The following is a 22,988-nucleotide window of genomic DNA, read 5'->3' on the forward strand; positions in this document are numbered from 1 at the left end:
TGTCCTGCTGTTGTATATCACTGCTTTTTATTCTGTTACGCAAAGACTAACGATGGCAATATAACTCACAAGGCGTATTTAAATATATTGAATACATTCATAGAGCAGTAAATCTTGTACATTTAGATTTTTACTGCAGTTCAGAAATGCTTGAAGATATCATGCATTCACTACATTCATCTGTTTGAGAATCTTTTAGTATTTCAGGCTTAGTAATTGCTAATCTGCAGGAAAATAATTAGGGGGCCAAGCATCAAAGGTGCTTAGACTCAAAGTTGGGGCTGTATATTTTTTTATATTAAAAATAATGATCCTTTAGACACAGAAGGAGAAATGTGGCGTGACAGCCTGGGTTTATAATGTAGGAATTTGAATTCTCATGCTTTTATTTTAATTTGTAAAAGGTGTTGTTACATTTTAGAAATGAAACTCCGTTTTATAATTATCAGGTGGACCAGTTTCAAATTCAAATAGTCGGTGGAACAAAGATATTTAAAATTATGTTCGAAGAAAGCAAATGAGCAGTGATTCGAGAAAAGGGATGTGGTAGCCTAGTGGTTAAGGTATGTTGGGCTACCAATCAGAAGGTTTTGAGTTCGATCCCAGGTCCACCAAGCTGCCACTGCTGGGCCCCTGAGCAAGGCCCTTAACCCTCAATTGCTCGGTTGTATGAAAATAAGATAAAATGTAAGTCGCTCTGGATAAGGAGCGTCTGCTATATGCTGTAAATGTAAAAGCTGAATTGCTAACGTCCAAAAAAAATTTCATATTCTGACACAAATTCAAGCAACACGTTGTGATTTGATGCAATTCAACTAAAATGATTAAGAATTACCAGCGATAATTAATTACAATTTACGCATTTCTATGTGGCCGGGCCCTGATTTAATGATGAACCAAATTTCAATGATTTTAAACTGAGATACTTATTTGATTTCTTCTGTGATGAGAAGAAAGGGGAAAGATACAGAAAATCCAGGAAATAAAATTTTATTTAAAAAAATCAGTGCATTACAGAAAGTGTCTGCAAGCTGCCCTGAAAAATTAAATGTACAGTTTGTTCATAGAGTGTCGTCTAAAAATATTACCTTTTTTATTTTGTTTATCATTTTAATTAAATTTATTAGCAAATAAGGAGATTCCTAACCAGGTGCACTAACTCATTGTTTTACTTTTAACAGCGTTTTAAAAACAAAACAAAACGGGGCGTTATTTTACACCCGAAGTGTATTTGTGATGTTTGGTCTCCCCCTGTCGGTCGAGACGTGCACACGCACGCAAGCACGCGAACGCTTTTGCGTGACGCCGGCCTCATTACGTAAGCACGTTCATTCGCGTTCGAGCCCCTCCCCCTTCTAGCTGGAAAAAAAAAGTTTTTTTTTTGTATCGAAGGAATCAACAGCCGCCATCTTGTCGCGGCTTGGAAATCAGGATTTCGATACGGCGCTATTTTTTAATTTCGATACAGCGCGTCAGAGTCGACGTTTAACGACAACTTTTGTCCCAATACACCGCTGTTGAATCGCGACGAAGCTTATTTTGGCGAAAAATACTGGATTTCATCGGCATTTCGACGGCCACGAAGCCCCCTTTTCGCCTTATTACCTTTGATTTCCCCGTTCGGTCCGTGTCGTTTAAACCGAGAGAGGGGGAGCCGTCGGACGGCAGACAGCACCGAACGGACGTTTGCACAAAATAACAAGTAACATTACGATGCATTTGTGCATTTTTAAATCGGTTTCGGATGTTTTTTTGCACGTATTTTTTGACGTCAGAGGAGAGGTTTTGATGAGGATGCACATTTAAGAACGTCGTGACGAAGGAGATTCCCTCTGGAATATAAACATTTACACACACAACACAACACAAAAAAAAACATTTAAACCCTATTTTTCTTGAAAGGATCTATTTTTTTTTCTCCGAAGCTAATTTAACGACGATAATGTGGGTGTTGGGTGTTGGATTATCATGGGGTAAATGGCGGTGGCGCTGTTGGTACTTTTTTGAGAATTCCTCCTCCTCCTCCTCCTCGCTGCTAGCTTAGCTAATTAGCAACAGCCTGAAACGTATAAACAAAGTGAATTACGTGGTGCGTTCCTATTATTCGCGCCTCGAAAGGATTCCCAGAGTGATTATTTTGCTACGTTTAATCTGTAAGAAATGGCTGAAAACCTCCTTGATACCGGACCTCCGAACGCGAAGAGGCCGAAGATGACAGCACCTGCCTCAGACGGGCCAGGTAAGGCTTTAGCTTAAAGTAACTTGAACGTCAAAGAAAGAAAAGAAAAAAGTTTTCTGTCTGTGTTTTCTTTTCTCTCACGCACACGGATACACTGTAAACCTCACGACCGAGCTGCGTGTTTTTTGAGTGTTTTATTGCAGTTAAACAGACGTGTTTACCTTTGTACTGACACTAAGGCTAGCTTCATACTCCGCTAGCTAGCGGCTAACAACGCAGCGTAGTTTATCCTCAGATCAGAGACACGCCGATGTGTCTGTTTATGCACGTATTGGATAGGAAAGAAGGTTTTAGGGTTTTATTTAGGGTTCATAAAGTCATTTATGTCTTAAACGTGCAGAAAAAGATGCCGTTTGACGTCCAGGAATGAAAGAAAACGCCTTAAACCTTCTAGCGCACTTAATAGTATATGTGAAAACCCAACAACAGTCATGCAGAGACACTCAGTAGGAGGCGAGTGTGAAGAAAAATCTTAGCAAACTCAACATCTGCGGGTCGGACAAGGTGAGAGAATTAACTAACGAGTTCATTGATTAAGTCTTTAATATGAATTAAATGCTGCTACTCGTTTGTTTTCTCGGTCTTTACATCATACATTTTTTTAAACGCAGCTTAAAATGTGATGACTTCAAAATTTGTTTTTTTTTTCCCCCAAATAAATATTTAGTGTTTATTCAACTACTTTATTCAAAGGCAAGCTTCAGGAAATTTTGAGGAAACTTTTAGATTTAAAAAAAAAGGAGGAAAAAAGGAAACGTTTAGCAAAATACTGAATTTACAGACTAATAAAACAATCTTCGGGTGTTGCTGCAATGGGAAAATACTCAACAGAGGTGACTGTGAGATGACATGAAGCAGAAGCAGGCTGTATATTTCCATTATATTTACCATAAAGTGTTTTATTCCTCGCACACCGTTTAAAATTTACTGACGAACTTGACACTGTACTTTTGTATCTCGTTACATCAATCTTTTTAACCACAAAACAAGTTTGATCTTATCTTTCACGTTATTGCAGCTACAAACGTACATTCCGTCACCTATAGTCCATACAGAAGATTTTACTTGCTGCCAGACACGAAGCTCTGACACTGGAGACTCCTTCCGTTAACACAGAATAATCAGTCATGAATATTAGTCATCAGGCTGGCAGTTATGTGTTTCTTTAACAAGGCTACTTTATAAACCTGATGAATATCGGCATAACATTAATATCCGAGCTGTTACTAAGGAAACGATAGCGTATTAGATTTTAAGGCAGAGCTGTTGTGCTAGAAAGGTAATCAGCTCCTCGCTTCCTGACTGTTCAAGTACACGAGCAGAGAAATGTCAGGGGGAATAATGTCAGGTGTTTAAACTGCAATTGAATCAGCCAAACCCGCTTATCTCCACGAGCAGAGCTGATATTGGTGCTTAACGCTAGCGACAGAGACGTAACGGGGAGATTGCGTCATTTTTCTCACAGCACGTTTCATCGCACAGTACATGCGGACTTTGTGTTTCTAAACTAACCCCAGCTTTCACATATAAACCTTTTATTTTTAGATGCAGCCAAATTAATCCCAAAATAAGAGTAATGTCTACGGAAATATTTTTCAATCTCTGGAAAATACTTTATTTATGGAAGTCGAAGATACGTCGATGGTCAAGAACGATCAGGGTGACGGTTTTAACGTCCACTATTTGCAGTTATCTTGTAATTGTCATTTTTTTACTATATATATTTAAATTCTGTGATATCAGCAAAGCACAACGTGAGTTAACATCGACATTATAGCGGATTTAGACGGTTTCGGATTTATCTAAGTTTCACACGTCTCGATTATTCCATCAATTAAGCAGATAAGAAGTACCTTTTCTTTATTAAAGAGAAATACTAAATATGCAAGAGAAAACAAGATGGGTCTCTTAAAATTAACAATTAATTTGTTTACTTTTTAGAAAAATGGACATTTTTATTGCTGCAATTTCACACATTAATAACCGTGAAAACTAAACCCACTTAGTGCATTTAATTGGCATTAGTTACATTCTCTGGTGGAATGTTGGATTTGGCAATAACGTCTTTAAGCCACGTCTTTATGCAATATTTGCAGCTGTGTCTCTTTTCAAGGGGCATCGTGGTTAGATCGTGTGTGTGAATGAGTGGGAGTGAGACCTATGAACATGAATGACACTTAGGCTTTCACAAACTTAGCTAATTTAGGGACATCATAACTAACCACCATGTTGATTTACGGTCTTACATAGTCACTACATATAGCCACAATCAACAAACATTTTACAGGCTTTGATATCAACTAGCAATCATAAAGATTTTGGCTAAATGCGAACGCTAAAGTTACCTTGTGTCGACTTTTCTCAGTGGACTTTATTTGAGGACTGTGTGTTTTTTTATGAGATTTTGAAGCATTGAACTTCTGTTGTTCCGCCAGTTCAGTCTTACAAAAAACACACTTCGAGACTTAGTTTAGGAGACTTAGTTTGAAATTAGTGCAAACTTTGGTAACTTTCTGCTGTTTTCTTTCACCTGAATTTTCTCCTTGTCAATTTCTCGCCATTCCTCTTTTTTATTTTGCAGCGTGGACTAAATGAAGCTTTGAGGCAAATTATGTTTTTGATGATATTTTTCTTTTTGTATTCGAGTTTCATAGTTTCAGACCTACAAGTGTCCATGTATACACATTAAAAGAATAAAATAACTTGTGTACATGTTACGTGGAATCAGTTTTTACATACACACGTTAATCCAATTCTAAACATTCATGTGTATGCATCATTAGGAATAAAAAATTAGAAAGCACAATGTAACCCAAATTAATACGTTCAATTAGACAAATCCAATCAAAATGAAAGCTCTGATGTTTACGTGTACATCTCAAGTCAGATTAAAGACGTGTACGTGTACATCTCAAATCAGATTAAAAATGTTTGTGTGTACATCTCAAGTCAGATTAAAAACGTTTGCGTGTACATCTCAAGTCAGATTAAAAACATGTACGTGTACATCTCAAGTCAGATTAAATACGCTTACGTGTACATCTCAAGTCAGATTAAAAACGTTTGCGTGTACATCTCAAGTCAGATTAAAAACGTTTGTGTGTACATCTCAAGTCAGATTAAAAACGTTTGTGTACATCTTGGTCGGATCTAAAAACGTGTGTGCCTCGGTCCGATTAAAACCGTGCACGTGTGCGCCTCGGTCAGATTAAAAATGTGTAAGTGTGCGCCTCGGTCTGATCTAAAAACGTGTGTGCCTCGGTCCGATTAAAACCGTGCACGTGTGCACCTCGGTCAGATTAAAAATGTGTAAGTGTGCGCCTCGGTCTGATTTGAAAACGTGTACATGTGCACCTCGGTCCAATTTAAAAACGTGTGCGCCTCGGTCCGATTTAAAAACGTGTACGTGTGCGCCTCGGTCTGATTTGAAAACGTGTACGGCTCGGTCCGATTTAAAAACGTGTGCGCCTCGGTCGGATTGAAAACGTGTCCGCCTCGGGCCGATAAAAAACGTGTACGTGCGCGCCTCGGTCTGATTAAAAACGTGTATGTGTGCGCCTTGGTCCGATTTAAAAACGTCTACGTGTGCGCCTCGGTCCGATTTAAAAACGTGTACGTGCGCACCTCGGTCTGATTAAAAACGTGTACGTGCGCGCCTCGGTCTGATTAAAAACGTGTACGTTTGCGCCTTGGTACGATTTGAAAACGTGTACGTGTGCGCCTCGGTCCAATTTAAAAACGTGTGCGCCTCGGTCCGATTTAAAAACGTGTACGTGTATGCCTCAGTCCAATTTAAAAACGTGTGCACCTCGGTTGGATTGAAAACGTGTCCGCCTCGGGCCGATAAAAACCGTGTACGTGCACGCCTCGGTCTGATTAAAAACGTGTACGTGCGCGCCTTGGTCCGATTTAAAAGCGTGTGCCTCAGTCCGATTAAAACCGTGCACGTGTGCGCCTCGGTCAGATTAAAAATGTGTAAGTGTGCACCTCGGTCTGATTTGAAAACGTGTACGTGTGCGCCTCGGTCCAATTTAAAAACGTGTGCGCCTCGGTCCGATTTAAAAACGTGTACGTGTATGCCTCGGTCCAATTTAAAAACGTGTGCACCTCGGTTGGATTGAAAACGTGTCCGCCTCGGGCCGATAAAAACCGTGTACGTGCACGCCTCGGTCTGATTAAAAACGTGTACGTGCGCGCCTTGGTCCGATTTAAAAACGTGTGCGCCTCGGTCCGATTTAAAAACGCGTGTGCCTCGGTCCGATTAAAACCGTGCACGTGTGCGCCTCGGTCAGATTAAAAATGTGTAAGTGTGCACCTCGGTCTGATTTGAAAACGTGTACGTGTGCGCCTCGGTCCAATTTAAAAACGTGTGCACCTCGGTCCGATTTAAAAACGTGTACGTGTACGCCTCGGTCCAATTTTAAAAACGTGTGCACCTTGGTTGGATTGAAAACGTGTCCGCCTCGGGCCGATAAAAACCGTGTACGTGCACGCCTCGGTCTGATTAAAAACGTGTACGTGAGCGTCTCGGTCCGATTTAAAAACGTGTACGTGTGCGCCTCAGTACGATTTAAAAACGTGTACGTGTGTGCCTCAGTACGATTTAAAAACGTGTACGTGTGCGCCTCAGTACGATTTAAAACCGTGTACGTGTGCGCCTCAGTACGATTTAAAAACGTGTACGTGTGCGCCTCGGTCCAATTTAAAAACTTGTCTGCCTCAGTCTGATTTAAAACGTGTACGTGTGCGCCTCGGTCCAATTTAAAAACGTGTGCGCCTCGGTCCGATTTAAAAATGGGTACGTGCGCGCCTCGGTCCGGTTTAAAAACGCGTGCACCTCGGTCCGATTTTAATAACGTGTACGTGTGCGCCTCGGTCCGATTAAAACGGTGCATGTGTTCCTCAGTCAGATTAAAAACGTGTAGGTGTGCGTCTCGGTCCGATTTAAAAACGTGTACGTGCGCGCCTCGGTCCGATTATGTAAAGCTGGGCTCTCACTGTGCGATTTTGGCCACAACTTGGTCATCTGACACGAATCTTGAGAATCCTAAATGTTTTCAAGTTTCACAGGGTAACATCTGTAGTCATTGGTGTAGACATCAACAACGAGCGTCATGCCAGGAAAAATAGGAGTGCAGAACTGGATGAGGCACTTTAACTTAAACCACCTCAGGGAAGATGATGGTCTAAACGAGTCCGGTGGACAGTACAGCATGAAGAAAAACCTGGCATTTTAGCAAGAGAATGCGGGACTGAACCTGTCGTGTGTTTAGACTTTAATTAGAATTAAAACACTTGCATAGACGACTTCATCAGAGGGAAAATATTTACATACAAAACTGGAATGAAAACATTCAGGTTAAAGGCCTTTGTGTGTATTTCATCAGAACGTATGTGTAGAAATGTTAATTAGGATTTAAGAATTAGATTATTTAGAGCCTTAAAAGAAAAGCATTCCCACGTCTGCCTCGTCACATAAACAGATTAAATCATTATTAAATGATCATCGGAATTCAAAAAAGAGTTCCTGTATACGCCTTAATCAGAATCAAATGCTTCACATGTACAACACTTTAATCAGAATAAAATACCTGATTAATCTTTAAGGTCAGTCTAAGGGTTTGTTTATATAAAATTAAACAAGTTTACATTCTTTAAACAATCTAATGTGTGTGTGTTTTGATTGTGTACATTAACCTGGAGAAATGTTTAACTCGTTTGAAAACAAAAGGAGCATCTGGAGGTGGAGCGTTGTACACATGCGCAGGAACTTGAGCACTTTTCTCCTCATTCTATGGTGTATTATTCTTTATCTCATTAAACCTAATCCTGTTTTATGCATCTTTTACATGCATCTATACTCTACACTCTATACTGTACACATGTACCGTGTCTAGGCTTATGAAGTCTTATGGCTTATGAAGACGTTGGACCTAAAGCTCATTGGCTCTTGCTAACCAGAAACACCAATTTTTCAATCTGATCTCCAGACCATCGTCTCTATACGGACTCATTGGTGTGGACAAGGTGTGGGGTTTATTGCATCTAACTTGCCCTTGGGGTGGATTTAATGCTGGAGCATCACCCAGATGTGTCATAATAAATTAGGAAGAGAATATTTTTCTTGCCCTGTTCCCAACCTACCAGTCAAATCTCCAGTCATGTTATCTATCTTTCCATAAAGCCTCATTTTTTTAATAAACTGCTGCTTTCGATGATGTCCAGAGCAGATCAGCACACATTTAGAAAGTTCTGCCTCCTTCTATATACATCAGCTCAATCTGATCTGCACTCGATCAGTGTTAGTGTGATCGACAGAGCAGAGAGTTCCTTCCCAAACAGGCTGTGTGGCATCATTTCTATTTGGTGTATGGTGTAGACGTCTGCATTGCTCATAAACACTAGTGCTGAATGCTGGTCAAGCCCAAGAACAAGCGTGTGTAGCTTGCTAGTAAAGGTTGTATTTGAGCTGAGATTTTACATCAAAGGAAACAAAAAACACCACATTTATTTGCCCATGACTTTACGCTTCACTATGCAGCTAGTTTGAAGGCAGCGCCACTTGATTGCACTTGCAGACTGCAATACCACGTTGATACGACGTGAAAAAGGCCCCGGTGTCATTAACAGCCATTTGGCAACTGGATCGTTTCAAGTCTAGCTCGTTTTCCCCCTCAGTCTTGCTCTCTCTCTCTCTCGCTCCCTCTCTCGCTCTCTCTCTTGCTCTCTCTCTCTCTCTCTCTGTCTCTCTCTGAAACTTCATCAGTGTGTGGCTTGTTTTTATGTGGCTCAGTTTAACATTAACATGGAGCTCACAACAACAGCATCTCAAACCTCCAGCATGAAGCTGTGTATTGTAATGTTGAACCTTATAGACTTGTGTTATTGTGTCCAGCTTTACATTTCCAATGTACGTACCTCTGTCCATCACAAACGAGGGACTGAGAAACAATCAGCAAGTACAGTGTTTTCCGCACTATATGGCGCCCTGGATTATAAGGCGCAGTCTCAATTACGGGGTCTAATATGCACCGTATTATAAGGCACATGCTAAAACATACGGTCTACAAAAAAAAAGGTAACGGAAGCAAAACAGTGTTGAACTTCATTCTACTATTTAACAATACACACACACTATTTTTTTAATCTTTACATTTTTTAATCTTCTCCCTCAAATCCATCAAAGTCCTCATCTACTGTGTCTGAATTGAACAGCTGGGCAATTTCGCCATCAAACATGCCGGGGTCGGAGTCAGTCTAGTTGCCAGGTCGCTGTTTAGCAATGATGCCGGCTTTTTGCGAAAGCTCGGACAACAGTTAAAGCAGATGCCTTAGTCCAGGCATCCACAATCCCTTCACATATGGTGGCGTAACTCCCTATTTTCCTCTTCACTGGTGCCATTTTCGGGGGTCCTTGACAAACAAATGGTGTTTTGCAGGTAAGCGTACGTACTGTACGCATTACGTGATGTTCTCTGATTGGTTTATTGCTGCCAGCGTACGTAGTATACGTATTACGTCCCTGTGTCAGCGGGAAATGGTCCGACAGTCAATCAAGCGAAGCGCTTACCAAAGTCTCACAACAACATTTTTACAGGTTTTTGGAACTCAGTGCACACACAAGGCGCACTGGATTATCAGGCGCACGGCCGATTTTTGAGAAAATTTAAGGCTTTTAGGTGCGCCTTATAGTGTAGAAAATATGGTAACACTTCTGCTCTGTATCCTCTCAGTGCTGCTCCCAAATGCATTCAGTTCTGTGTCGGTTATTTAAAAAAACATATTATATTGTGATAAAGCAAGTTATTTGGTGTCTGACGTGAACACAGCTCACAGTCAGAGGGTGACAATGAGAGGCAAAGGATGTGAAATGAACCTGAATGAGAGAGCGGACCATGAAGGAAAGAGGGAGAGGAAAGGGAAAACAAGAGAGTGGGGAACCAAGAGCAAGAAAGGAAAGGGGAAACGGAGAAATAAAGGAAAAGCGAGAAACGAAACGAGAAGCGGGGGGGTGAACGATGTGTGACTGCTGTTCAGGCAGGTCCCTGTGTGTGCACTGCTCTGCTCTGTATGGCGATTAGTACAGCTCTGTGCTTATGTCTGGCTTGTGTTTAATGTGATGAAGGTGGAGGTTTGCAGTGAGTCTTCATCCGTCGCCCGAACGAACGCTCTGAAAAAGGAACATTCCTCCAAATGCCATTCGAACCTGTAATCTGAAGTTCAGGGTCAGGTGGAGTGACTCTGACCTGCAGCTGGCTCTCAATGTCATGTTAAGTCACGCGTGTGGTGCTGTTGTAAGACTTTACCTGCTCCTATTCTGTTTAGGTCTAGACCATTAAAATGCTGTCCTGTTTGTTTGTTTTGTTTGTAAGTGTTTGTTTCTTCAAACATGACCAAGGAACTGCTCATACACCTCCTCTCTGATTGGTCTTCTGGATGTGGATGATAAATGTCTCAGACCCTGATGTCAGATGCAGCGAAATCTAGGAAATGTCTAGTGTGTAACTGCGATTATCAACACAAACACATGCATGTGTAAAGAGACATCACACAGTTAAAACAACACCGGCACTGAAGTGAATATAAAAGCCTGTTCGATCTCAGACAAAGTCGCAGCATCTTAAGCCAGTGTTCAGTTTCTCTTCGGCCACCAACGCCGTTTCCTAAAAGCGTCGTGCTATCGTAGTCACAGACGCGGCTGCTCTTTTTATTTCCACAAAATGCCTGAGAGTCATGCCAGTAATGGAAGCAGACCCATGTTCTCTTGACAACTCGTCGTCACGGCAACAGCCCTTCCTTGGTGGCAGAGAGCTTGTGGATGAAAAAGCTATGTGATGGTACCAGCAGGTCCCCTCGACATGCGTTTCCACATTTCCTAGCAAGCAAAACCCCTGGCATGCTGCACCTGTTGCAGCCCAGACAGCCAACCATCACGTCGGCCCACCGACCGACCGACAGCTGCAGCTGCCCGGCGTGTTTATTTTTAGTCGGGGGGATCTGAATGAGAAGGAAAAAGGGAAGGAGAGTCTGGTTAAGAGAGGGGTGCAATACTTGAAGCAGAGTGAGAGAGGGGGGCATCAATGTCAGGCTTTGTATAGAAGTGTTGGTTACTAGCTTTGAACAGCTGGCAGAGGAAAGCTGTGATTTGCAAATGATTATTGAGCCTCATTCATCCTATTATTATTCAAGAAAAAAAAGGCCATTTAAAATTTACTACCAGATTCACAAAGATTTTGTCAATTTTCATTCAAACATAGATCATCCTTAACGTCCCAAGAAGGTTTGTGTCACAGCTCATTTGAATATCGACACCCACAAAACTCCATAAACGGTCAAGTGCACAGGCAGCTGTAAGCATGAAAGCTTAAAAAACAAGTCGTATGTCGGAAATAATAGAAATATAATCATAACATTGCTGCTACTAATCACAAGTGAGAACAAAGAATTTATTTAAATCTCATGTGCTCAGAACTATTTCATTTCATATTTCAGTTGTAGTTTTTAAACACATCAGTTGTCAAGATGCCTCGGAAGAGCCTGTGACATAAACGTATGTAGTAAGGGAGAGGTGGTGATGGAGGAGTAGAGAAAGAGCTGTGTCTAAAACACCTCCCTTCCCCCAGATCCCTCCCTCCCCTTCACCATGCCGAGACTCTGGGCTTCACATGGCTTCAGAAACCAAAACAATGCTGTGCTTCACTCGTGTGTGTGTGTGTGTGTGTGTGTGTGTGTGTGTGTGTGTGTGTGTGTGTGTGTGTGTCTGCATGCACTTCAAGTCCTCACTGCTCTGTAAAGGAGTGATTCAGCACAGAGATGGGGAGATAAGGGTGGCATGAATAAGGGAGCGGGGGGGGGGCTGTCTGCTGGCAAGCGTGTGCGCGCGCGTGTGCGTGTGTGTGTGTGTGTAAAAGGGCGATAAAAGCGGAAGAGATGATCTCCTCTCAAGTTGTTCTTGTGTCGAGCACCTGCTGACGTGTGTGTGTGTTTACTCTGGGAGGCGGGCAGATAGAGTGCCCTTATTTGCCGCCAGATGCTTCACGCTACACACACTGCATCTAAATTGCACAACCAGGAAAGCACACAGCATGTTTAAAGAGACATTGCAGACCATAGACTGAGGAAATAATTTAGCCCTGAATGTGCACTTTTGCAATGAGGAATAAATCAAACAGGTTAATAGTCTACATTTATAGTTGGCTAAAGAAGTTTGAATCCCTTGTCCTAATCTCAGATTTGTACCTAACTCCAGTGTAGAAAAGGACAGTGATTGTGGTGAACCTCAGGGCTCTGCTTTAAGACCACCGACACAGTTGTTCACTTTGGTTATAATACCTCGTGTGTAGAATTGCAAGAAAGTCGTGCTTTCGATAGTTACTGAATTTTGGCGTCCTGTTTAGATTTTTTTTTAACTCTTCAACTAACCAATAAAACAATTTCATTTCAGAACACAAGTAAAGATATATCTTTGATGTCTTTGCCACCATTTTTTTTTACTTAATATGACTATGCTATTTTATGTATTAGATTTATATATTTTTTTGTACCTTGAGATAGAAATGAAAATAACTCCTTTGTCTCTCTTTCTTTCTCTCAGAGTTGAGCTCACTGTCATGGGACGACCTGGAGAGCAACCTTCCGGATGAGTTGATTCCAAGTGGCCCAAATGGAGACCTCAGTCTGATGCCCATGCCCTCGAACGGTGGCAGTGCGGGCACGGCGGGGCTGGCAGATGCTGCTGCTAAACACAAGCAGCTCTCTGAGCTCCTGCGAGCAGGAAGCGGCGCCAGCCTCAATTCGGCAGCTCTGAACTCGTCTAGCCCGGGACCCGGGGGAGGCATGGGGCCTCAGCTGGGTGCACTGGGTAAGAGTCCGCTGGGCCAAGGATCTCCCTCGCACGCCTCCCCAACGCCAAAATCAGCAGGAACCGCACCAGGCACACCGGGGAATGGCGGCATGGGCCTGAACGCTGGCTTCAACCAAGCCATGTTGAACAATGGCATGATGGCACAGAGCACAGCCGCTCAGCAGCAAGGCCAGGTGATGAACGGAACGTTGGGGCCGGGCGGGCGTGGCAGGGGTGCACCAGGCATGCAGTACCAGGGGCCGGGGTCTGTAGGGCAGCAGGTGGCGGCAGCAGCAGGGGCAGCACCAGGAGGAGCAGGCAGCATGCTGGCAGAGACACTGACGCAGGGGGCACAGCAGATGGGCATGAGCGCTCAACAAGCGGGCAACATGAACAAGGTGAGAGACTTTCTTTCCATCACTTATCTTAGGGCTGTGTTTTGACGCTTTGTCTTTGGAACGTTGCACTTCATTGGTGTAGCATGCATTATATAATCATGTTTTGAGCGTTGTTGTGAGCAGGCACATTTGTTTATTAAAGACCTTCATTTTATTTGAAGATAAATCTGTGGCGTATAAAAACAAGTCCGTTTTTCTGTCAGTTTCTGTGTGCTGTAGAAAGCCATGCTGCGCATTCTAATAATGACTTTAATGTAGTTATCAGTCTTATATAATGACATGTGGCACATGCTTTCTTATCAGTGCCTGGTCTCCTTTCATGTCTATTAGACTAGTGTGATAACAAATGAGCCAATAAAAACAAACATCCGTTTTTCAAGAAAGGCTTTTCCTCCCGCGTGTAATATGGAAATAACATTCATGTGCACGGGAGCTTATCTGGCTCGCCGCTCTGCATTTCATGTTTTAATTGGTTAATTAGGGTGAAGAGCGACATTCCGCACTCCACACCGCGACCGAGCTGCTTTGTTTAAAAACCGGCAATATAAATGTGACCTCGGTGGGTGTCAGGCAAATTAGAGACCTCAAAAGAGAGAACCGCTGCAAGCGTTTGTGTAGTATGCAAATAGCACCAAGTGATGTTAAATAAACACTGGCCTGTGAACAAAAAAACATGCACTAGTTTATTTGTGCGCACATCCTGGAGAGAATTTGTCTGGTTCTTGTCTTAAGACACATGCAGGGATTCCGTATATTTTTCAATCCAGACTGACTATAAGCTTGTTACAGGGTTTGTGGCTGTATGTGTGTGATCAGCAGCAGGTCACATGACTAGCGCTAAGTTGTTCTGACTAGTCTTTTTTTGTTGTGCATATCTTATTGCTTCAGGATGCTCTCATGCATGCCTGTTAATCCAGATTCCCGCGAAAAATCTGATCCGTTTCATTTCTTATTTCTGCTCATTTTCTTGCTGCACATAAAACCGCTGTCAGGCCTCCATTTTGTATGTACGTTTTTCCACACTGCACTGCAGGAAGGCACTTCTGTTTACATATAGCGTCGCTCTGTTCACCCGGAGGATGCTGGGGATTGTGTTTGTATTTGTTTTTTAACGAAACTGGATAATTATGGCTCATTTAAACCGGTGAAATTACAGGAGTGTTTTCCTTTAGGCAGCGAAATCACAGAGGCATTGTGTCGGGGTTGCAGGTACGAGATCGACCCTGTACCATGTGGGCATCAGATTTACCCCACTGGCTCTGCGTCTTCAGCAGCGGCGTGTTGTAACGTCCTTATGGCGCATCTCGTGAATGCGCTCATCGCAGCCGTTTAAAAACACATCACAGTGTGGTGAAGCGCAACGAAATGCGGTGTTTACTTTTCGCCGGACGCCGCTGTGGTTTCAGAGGAAGCTCATAGGAAGCCGTCGGCCAGCTCTTACACATTTTACACTCCTACTCGCTACTTCTACCACATCAGAGCACTGCTGCACTTTCTCTAATCTGTGTAACAGTACATCGTTTGGGGAGCCCCCTCTTCTTGATACAAGTCTGCCACTTGAATAAAAAAAATTTGCGGTTTTATACGTAGGAGTGTAAAACTTTCCCCAGTACAGAATGAGGAGATGCATCACAATGCAGTTACTAGAGAACTGGCTTATTTTTCCTGTAGTGGAATGTAAACTCCACTGCATTGGTTGTCTGAAAATTATTCAGCAATAGGAATCAAAAATCCAATACAACCTATAGTGTATGTGTTGGTCAAGTGGGTGTGTCTATGGACGTGTGTGTTTATGGAGGATGCGTATGTTGGTGAGGGGATGCGTGTTAAGGCAGTGAATGGAGTGGCAGCTACGGCTCTCGAGGGATGAGAGCGAGTCGAGCTGAAGAGTGCCACAAATCTGTATGCGAATGAGTAAGCACAGCGGGTGGAGGGTCGGGATAAAGCTGTGTGTGTGGAGGAGGAGGAAAGAGTGCAGGGCTGGCAGCGTGTGCGGCACTCAGCTGGCCTCTTTTATCTGGTCTGCTGGAGCGATGTCAACAGAGGAGAGCAAGCGGCCGGCATGTTGCCGGCGGGAGCGAGGGAGGAGGGGAGGTGTTGAAGTGGATGAAAGTAGAAGGAGGGGGAGTGCACTTCAGAGCAGCCTTCTGTCTGACCGAGAGGAAGAGGTTTCTCTGGCCCTGTGCTTGAGGCACGTCTGGGTAAAGTCTTACACACTTTTTTTCTTTTCTTTCCCTTTTCTAAATATTCCACCAAACTAAATTCAGCCTCTAAAATTAGCTGGTTAGTTTAATTAGATGATTTAGGAAAAGTGAAGAACACCAAACTGTTTTAAGTAATACGGATCTGTGCTGTAGGAAAGTGCGTATACTTCTCACCGCTATGCCACGTCGGGGTGTTTATATTTTGTCATTTTATGTATGCTGTGCACACACATTTATGAAATAAAGAACATTTATTATTCTCAGCAGTGATGGGTTCCCATAGATTTTGCTAAGTGACTTAGGTTAGGTTTCACTTTCAACGGTTGCTGGATTACATCACGTTTGCATCACATGAGCGAACGGCTCCCCTTGATAAGCTTATGAGAGAGAAATGTTTCCAAAATTTATATATATAATTACTTTCTTCCTCTTTGTCTGTAGATGGGCATGGCTGGCAGCGGTAGTCCCTTTAGTCAGTACCAGGCAGGCGGGCAGCAGTTAGCAGCGGCAGGTGTAAACGCCCAGCTGCAGAACAAAGCATCGCTGGCAAACAGCCTGCCAGCTTTCAGCGCCGATCTGAAGGGAGCTGTCGTTCCGAACATGGTGAGTCCGTGGTGGACACTACAGTTCCTCCTTTGTTTTTGCAAAATACATTTCATAGTAGCAGGATGTTGACGTTTATTTAGAATTTGTACCTAAAGTCACAAAAAGCTTTTCTGCTTAGTTTTAACGATTGAGAACGAACGTCAAAACACAAGACGCTACAAGCTTGATTGAGATGGTTTCAGGCTTTCCAAAGCTGAACCCAAATTCTCACACTGTTTTGAATACACGCTATATATCACTTAGTGTTAATGAGACAGAGTGGCTTAGCATCCTTTCCTGGTTAATGTTCTGGGGTTTTTTTTGGACATTTCAATATTTATGACTTGGTCCCAGTTAATTGTATTGAAATACTTTTGACTGTGTTCAACAAGTGCACTAACATGTCGTCGCCTGCCTCTCTGTGTAGCCTCAGGCACAGCAGCAGGTGGCAGTGGGAATGGTTGGGTGTCAGGGTGTTCCTGCAGGTCCCACGGCTGACCCGGAGAAGCGCAAGCTGATCCAGCAGCAGCTGGTCCTGCTGCTCCATGCACACAAGTGCCAGCGGCGTGAGCAAGCCAACGGTGAGGTACGGGCCTGCGCCCTACCCCACTGCAGGACCATGAAGAACGTCCTCAACCATATGACCCACTGCCAGGCCGGCAAGTCCTGTCAGGGTAAGTAGCTTGGGCCCGTTCACTCGTGCTCATGCGCACACGCGCGCACACACTTTCTCTCTTCCTCTTTTTCAGCAGCTACAAGACAAATATTTCTTTCTCTTCTAGTGTCTCTAACACTCAGTGTCTTGTATCTCTCGCTCTCTCTCTCTCTCTCTGTCTCTCTGTCCGCAGTGGCTCACTGTGCATCCTCGAGGCAAATTATTTCTCACTGGAAGAACTGCACACGGCACGACTGCCCCGTCTGCCTCCCGCTGAAGAATGCCAGTGACAAGCGTAACCAGCAGCGTGAGTCTCAGAACGTCTACTCCCTTTTAAAACATCCTCATGCACTTTTTTTGTGTCTCATAACGCCCTTGTGTTTCCAGTCGCCGTACTCTGGTTATTTTATTCCATTATGCATTTTTAAAAAAAAATATATATATATATATATATATATATATAAAACCAAATCCAGAGAACTGAATAATCAAGCTACTCCCATTTTTTTTTATCTACCAAGGTTTTATGCCAACGTTAGTCCTCCATTTTTAATTTCTATTGCATAACCGATTACCATCCAAAGAACGTTGACTGTCAATATTGCAGCTGAATGAAACGTCTTGGTTTTTATTCGTTTTTGTATGAACTTAGTTATATTAGCAGCGTTCTGAGATCAAGATTTTGATGACAAATTCAGCTGCCACATCAGTTCTCTAAACATCTCCCTTTCTGCTTTTACCATTCACACTTATCTTTTGGTTTTGTAGCTATGATGACGTCTCCGAATGCGGGCCTGCAGACGGCAATAGGTCCGGTGGGCTCTGGTCAGAACACAGCTCCGGCCCTTAATGCCCCGGCTCCTATAGACCCAAGCTCCATGAAGCGAGCATATGCTGCTCTTGGCCTCCCTTACAGCAACCAGAGCCCTGCACAGACACAAGCGCCTACTGCTCAGCCCACGCAGACGCAACACCAGCACCTGAGGCCGCTGAATGCGCTCGGTAACACCACACGCATGTTTCCTTATAGAATAGACACTTTCTGTCATCATGCGGGATGTAAACTGTCATTTCTGGGGCATGATGTACTGATTAGTTTCGGTGTCATTACAGTGTATGATGTGTCTGGTACTGATTTTGTATCTAACTTTCTTTGCAGGTACTAACCAGATGAGCATTAGCGGCGGGGCGATGGGCGTGCCCACATCAGATCAAGCTAAACTGCATCCCGATGGCAACATGCCATCCACTCTCAACGCCAAGTATTTAACTTATCTATGCTCCTGCTACTGTATGTGATTCGGATCTTATACTTTGCTAAGTAGATGCTTTAACATGGGCTCTCTCTCTCTCTCTCTTTTTTCTTTCTTTCTTACACTTTCTCTACTTCAGTCAGCTGATGTCAGACAGCTCGTCAGTAGGAGCTCTGGGTAACGTGCCCACGGCGGCACCACTGTCGGCCAGCGGCGTGAGAAAAGCCTGGCATGAACATGTCACTCAGGACCTCCGCAACCACCTCGTCCATAAATTGTGAGTATCTTTGATTATCCTTCTTGTCTGTTTATTTTCTACCTCCGTCGTTGTGGTTCCGCAGTAACAGTGTCCTTTATTTGCACGCGTATGTGTGTCTTATACAGAGTGCAGGCTATCTTTCCTACACCGGACCCCGCGGCTCTGAAAGATCGGCGCATGGAGAACCTGGTGGCGTATGCGCGGAAGGTGGAAGGAGACATGTACGAGTCGGCCAATAGCAGAGTAAGGAGATTTTAAGCAACTCTCACAGTTGGTTAGTATAATGAAGTCAGCCAACTGCCTTGGGTTTAAACGTAGTCCCCATGCTCTGTCTCAGGGCAGTGCAACAGTGGCAAACAGTGATAAATGCCCCTTCTACATAAATACAGTACTGAGCAGACTGATGGTGTCACGTGGTGTAGACCTTCACTTTTTACTGTGCTGTTGCATGTAGGATGAGTACTACCACTTCCTAGCAGAGAAGATTTACAAGATCCAGAAGGAGCTGGAGGAGAAGAGGCGTTCCCGACTCCAGAAGCAAATCATTACACAGGCACCGATGACTGCACCAGGGGCACAGCAGCCTGCTCTGAACCAACCCAACTCTCTGGGACCCAGGCCTCAGAGTGAGTGTCTCCGACAGCCTCTCACACACACACACACACACACACACACACACGATTCAATGACACAAGCCCGAAACCCCCTCACATTCATATCTGTGTATTTGTTAAGATGGACCCGTGCCTATGCCCAGTGTTCCAAATCAGATGATTAACCGCATGCAGGTCCCCCAAGGTACTGCCAATTTATCCTTTTTATTATAGTCTGCATGTGCATACATGTCTGTGTATGTCATAAGGTTGACTAATGGATGTGTTTTCATGCTTTAGGGATGAGCCAGTATCCACTGTCCATGCAGAATGTTCAGATGTCTCAGGCTCCACTGGCCACTCGGGCAGCTTCCCCGATGAGTCACGCACAACAAATTAACATGAGCTCTGTTCCTCAGGTTGGTGTTTTTTCTCTCTGACACACACACGGTATTTACTTTTTTATTTATTTACTTATTATCTATATATTGTTTTTGATTCTTTTAGATCGGCATGTCACCCACACGGATGGCTCCAGCGCAGGGCATGATGGGACCTCACGGTGGGAACATGGTGCCACAAGCAGCAAATCAGCAGCAGTTTATCCCGCAGTTTTCCGCCAATGCTAACGCTATGAATGTCAACATGGGCCAGCCCAACACGCAGGCAGCTGTCCCTCAGGTTGGACAAAACACACACACATGTGGATACAAATGTTGTTCAGTGTGAATTACTGTGTAATTAATGTGTACTGTATAATTGTATCTGTGAAGTATTGTATTCTAAGTTCTCTTTTGTTGTCTCCACCACCAAGTCATGTTCCTTGTATCTCTCCCCCAGCAGACACAGAACCTCCCTCTGAATGCACTCAGCTCTTTAGGCTCTCAGATGAACTGCCCCGCACCTCCCCAGGCCCCTCTTGGTACCACTCCACCCCCTAGTGCAGGAGCCCCTAGCACTAACCTGCCACCACTGCAGGCTAACCAGGCCGGCACGCCCAACCCCGGCCCGGCACAGAGCACGCCTCCACACACACAGTCTCAGACAGAGCTGCCTGCTCTCCCACAGCCCCATCCAGGCACACCGGTGGGTACACGGGCCTCTGATTTTCTCCGTAGCTTTATATATCCATACTTGCAATTTTTGGGTTATGATGACAATCCCTGTCTGATGACATTAGTCATGGGTCTAGTCATCAGCTCTATGAAAATATTGCAGATCAGAGTTGTGACTGATGTAATATCCTGTATAATGTGCAGAGTATACAGTATTCGGACTTATAGTTATTCATTCTCTCTCTCTCTCTCTCTCTCTCTCTCTCTCTCTCTCTCACACGCGTTCAGAGCGCTGATAACCGAGTCCCCACTCCGGCATCGGCGACAAGTGCTGACCTACACACACAACATGCCGTGCCCGAGCTGCCTGCTGCGGTCGAGCCCAAAGCAGAGCCCAAACAAGAAGAGCAGGACTTTGAGTCCAGCGCTGGTCAAAATGAACCCAAGATGGAGGTGGGTTTCTGTTAGTACCTGTTGCCTGAGACATGCTTTATCCCTACACCTAAATCTAAAGGTTTCTTGGATAAGAACTTGTCAACCCAAGAATAAGCTTTAATGCCCAGAAAAAAAATTAGTTTGTGGAGTTTTTGTGACATGATCTAAATGCGCTAGTCTGTGCACAATCTTATTGTTTTTCCAAAAGAGCAAATGATTTAATAGAAAATACCTGAATAAAATATAGATGGGAATGCTTCACTATTTTGGAAGCTGCACCAGAGAAGAAAAATACAATAATAGTCAATATTTAATGCTTACATATGTTAAAGAATCTTAACCATCCCTTTAACCTTTAAATATCCCTTACTTTAATCATCAGCACATTATGTCGAACGATGCATGTTTATTCGACATCTCTGACGCAATTTCCTTAGGAAAGTCATCTTAAGGCTTCAGTGTGGACAGGAAGCACTAAATGCCCATTTAAGCTGTCTAAGCGTAAAATCATTCCAGTAATCAGGAAGCTCTTGAATGCACCACAGACACTTAACCAGCAAGTTTAATTAAAAGCATTTCTATTCATTTCTAGTATAACTTAATTTGCTTTTGAACTTTTACTCCAATATCGATATTATAAAGCATCAAGTAACAGCTGTCATGTTACCCTGTCTCAGGTGGAAGACAATACTGGCCCTCCGATCAAGAAGGAGGAGCCAGAGAGCTTAGAGGTCAAGCCGGAGCCGATGGAAACGGAAGATAAAAAGACGGACGTTAAGGCGGAGACCAAAGAGGAGGACGAAAACAGTGCGACTGGCACTGCATCGTCCTCACCATCGCAGTCTCGCCGGAAAAGTGAGTGCCGAATCTTCACTGGAAAATGCCTGTTGTTTTTGTTTGGTTTAATAAACTAGATTTATTATATGGGGTGTATATATAGAAAATATGTACAGAAATAAAACATCCTGTCTGTAGTAGAAAAGCTGTTTTTCTCTTTCTAGTCTTTAAACCGGAAGAGCTGAGGCAGGCACTAATGCCTACACTGGAGTCTTTATACAGACAGGACCCTGAGTCTCTGCCCTTCCGCCAGCCTGTGGATCCCATACTGCTGGGTATCCCGGTTAGTGTGTACAACACACACACACGCACAGTTTTTTGCTGTATACTTCAGTTGTGAAAAACAATGTCTGGTCTCTTCTTTATGTCTGCAGGATTACTTTGACATTGTAAAGAATCCCATCGACCTGTCCACCATAAAGCGCAAGCTAGACACGGGGCAGTACCAGGAGCCGTGGCAGTATGTGGAAGACGTGTGGCTCATGTTCAACAACGCCTGGTTGTACAACAGAAAGACGTCACGCGTCTACAAGTACTGCTCCAAGTTGGCTGAGGTATTCGAGCAGGAGATTGACCCGGTCATGCAGGGCCTTGGATACTGCTGCGGCCGGAAGGTAAGCCTGCACGTGGCTTTTTATTATTATTTTTATTTCCACACTTGCAGTTTGGACTGTATGGAAAAGTGGAAGCAGTGATTATTGACATCTGGTCATGCCACCCCTCTGTAGACACTTTTGTGTATGTATGTTTCTTTGCAGCAGAAATGTGACAATTTCTACTCCACAAATTTCCAAAAACAGATTTTTCTCATTTTTAGTGAGTTCTAGTGAAAACGGACAAAATCACATTTAAGTTAAAACATTGTGGACAATTTTGACAGTTGACATCTGATTACAAACTGAGTTAATGTACATTTCTTTTATGATGCGCAGCTATTCAACCCTATGATGACATCGTCATGTTCACAAACACTGCACACTTACCTAATGAGAGTTTAGACATTTTTATTTAGTTCTATATAATAATTTATATATAACTATTTATTTATATATCGTGTGTGTGTGTGGTAGTCACACTGTCATGCTCTCCTGATGGCAAAAAAAAAGGTTTTCTGTTTAAATGTGGCGGGATTGTTGAGCTACACACACAAGGGCTCTTGCAACGTGCCATTGCTGCTGAGGTTGGACGCAGTAAGATTAGGTTATAGGACAAAAAATTAAAGTGGTAAACCCCAAAAACTTCACCTGCACTGAGCCGGAGGATCCGATGGGCTGTCCATGAAGACACGGGCCGAACCTCGACCTCATTACCGATACTGACTGCAACCCAATTACCATAAATCGGCATGATAGAAGGACTTAAAGAACAAAAAAGGTGTTCAAAAGCCATGTCTCCTTCCACACCACCAACCTGCCCGATTCGAATTTGCAAGGGAGCAAAAAACATGGGGCACTGAAAGGTGGAAGAATGTTTTTTTTTTTTTTTTTGGACAAGTAGAGTTTTACCTGTATGATCCTAATGGCTTCCAGTGATACAGGCATAACCAGATGATCCCACTGGAGATGTTTTCTACCTGGCACAGTGGAGGCGGCTCCATCATGATCTGGGGTGCTTTGTCCTGGAGCTTCAGGT

The 22,988-nt window shown here is 43.5% G+C and overlaps 1 protein-coding gene across 2 annotated transcripts in view; it reads left to right on the forward strand.

The window, feature by feature from the left end:
• Positions 1-1,376: 1,376 nt before the first annotated feature.
• Positions 1,377-22,988, forward strand: part of crebbpa (CREB binding protein a) — a 30,306-nt gene continuing 8,694 nt past the window's right edge. The window contains exons 1-18 of one of the 2 annotated variants that reach the window (XM_027168509.2): positions 1,377-2,239; positions 12,834-13,480; positions 16,126-16,287; positions 16,697-16,943; positions 17,118-17,231; positions 17,693-17,926; positions 18,084-18,186; positions 18,317-18,454; positions 18,562-18,679; positions 18,891-19,062; positions 19,172-19,234; positions 19,330-19,448; positions 19,537-19,710; positions 19,870-20,115; positions 20,373-20,537; positions 21,197-21,374; positions 21,521-21,639; positions 21,731-21,970. In XM_027168509.2, the coding sequence (XP_027024310.2) occupies positions 2,161-2,239; positions 12,834-13,480; positions 16,126-16,287; positions 16,697-16,943; positions 17,118-17,231; positions 17,693-17,926; positions 18,084-18,186; positions 18,317-18,454; positions 18,562-18,679; positions 18,891-19,062; positions 19,172-19,234; positions 19,330-19,448; positions 19,537-19,710; positions 19,870-20,115; positions 20,373-20,537; positions 21,197-21,374; positions 21,521-21,639; positions 21,731-21,970 (3,318 nt within the window). In that variant the 5' untranslated portion in view covers positions 1,377-2,160. The remainder of the gene's footprint in view (positions 2,240-12,833; positions 13,481-16,125; positions 16,288-16,696; positions 16,944-17,117; positions 17,232-17,692; positions 17,927-18,083; positions 18,187-18,316; positions 18,455-18,561; positions 18,680-18,890; positions 19,063-19,171; positions 19,235-19,329; positions 19,449-19,536; positions 19,711-19,869; positions 20,116-20,372; positions 20,538-21,196; positions 21,375-21,520; positions 21,640-21,730; positions 21,971-22,988) is intronic. The other variant, XM_047812235.1, reaches the window with a different exon arrangement.

Source organism: Tachysurus fulvidraco, chromosome 1, assembly GCF_022655615.1.
Source record: "Tachysurus fulvidraco isolate hzauxx_2018 chromosome 1, HZAU_PFXX_2.0, whole genome shotgun sequence".
NCBI classification, from domain to species: Eukaryota; Metazoa; Chordata; class Actinopteri; order Siluriformes; family Bagridae; genus Tachysurus; species Tachysurus fulvidraco.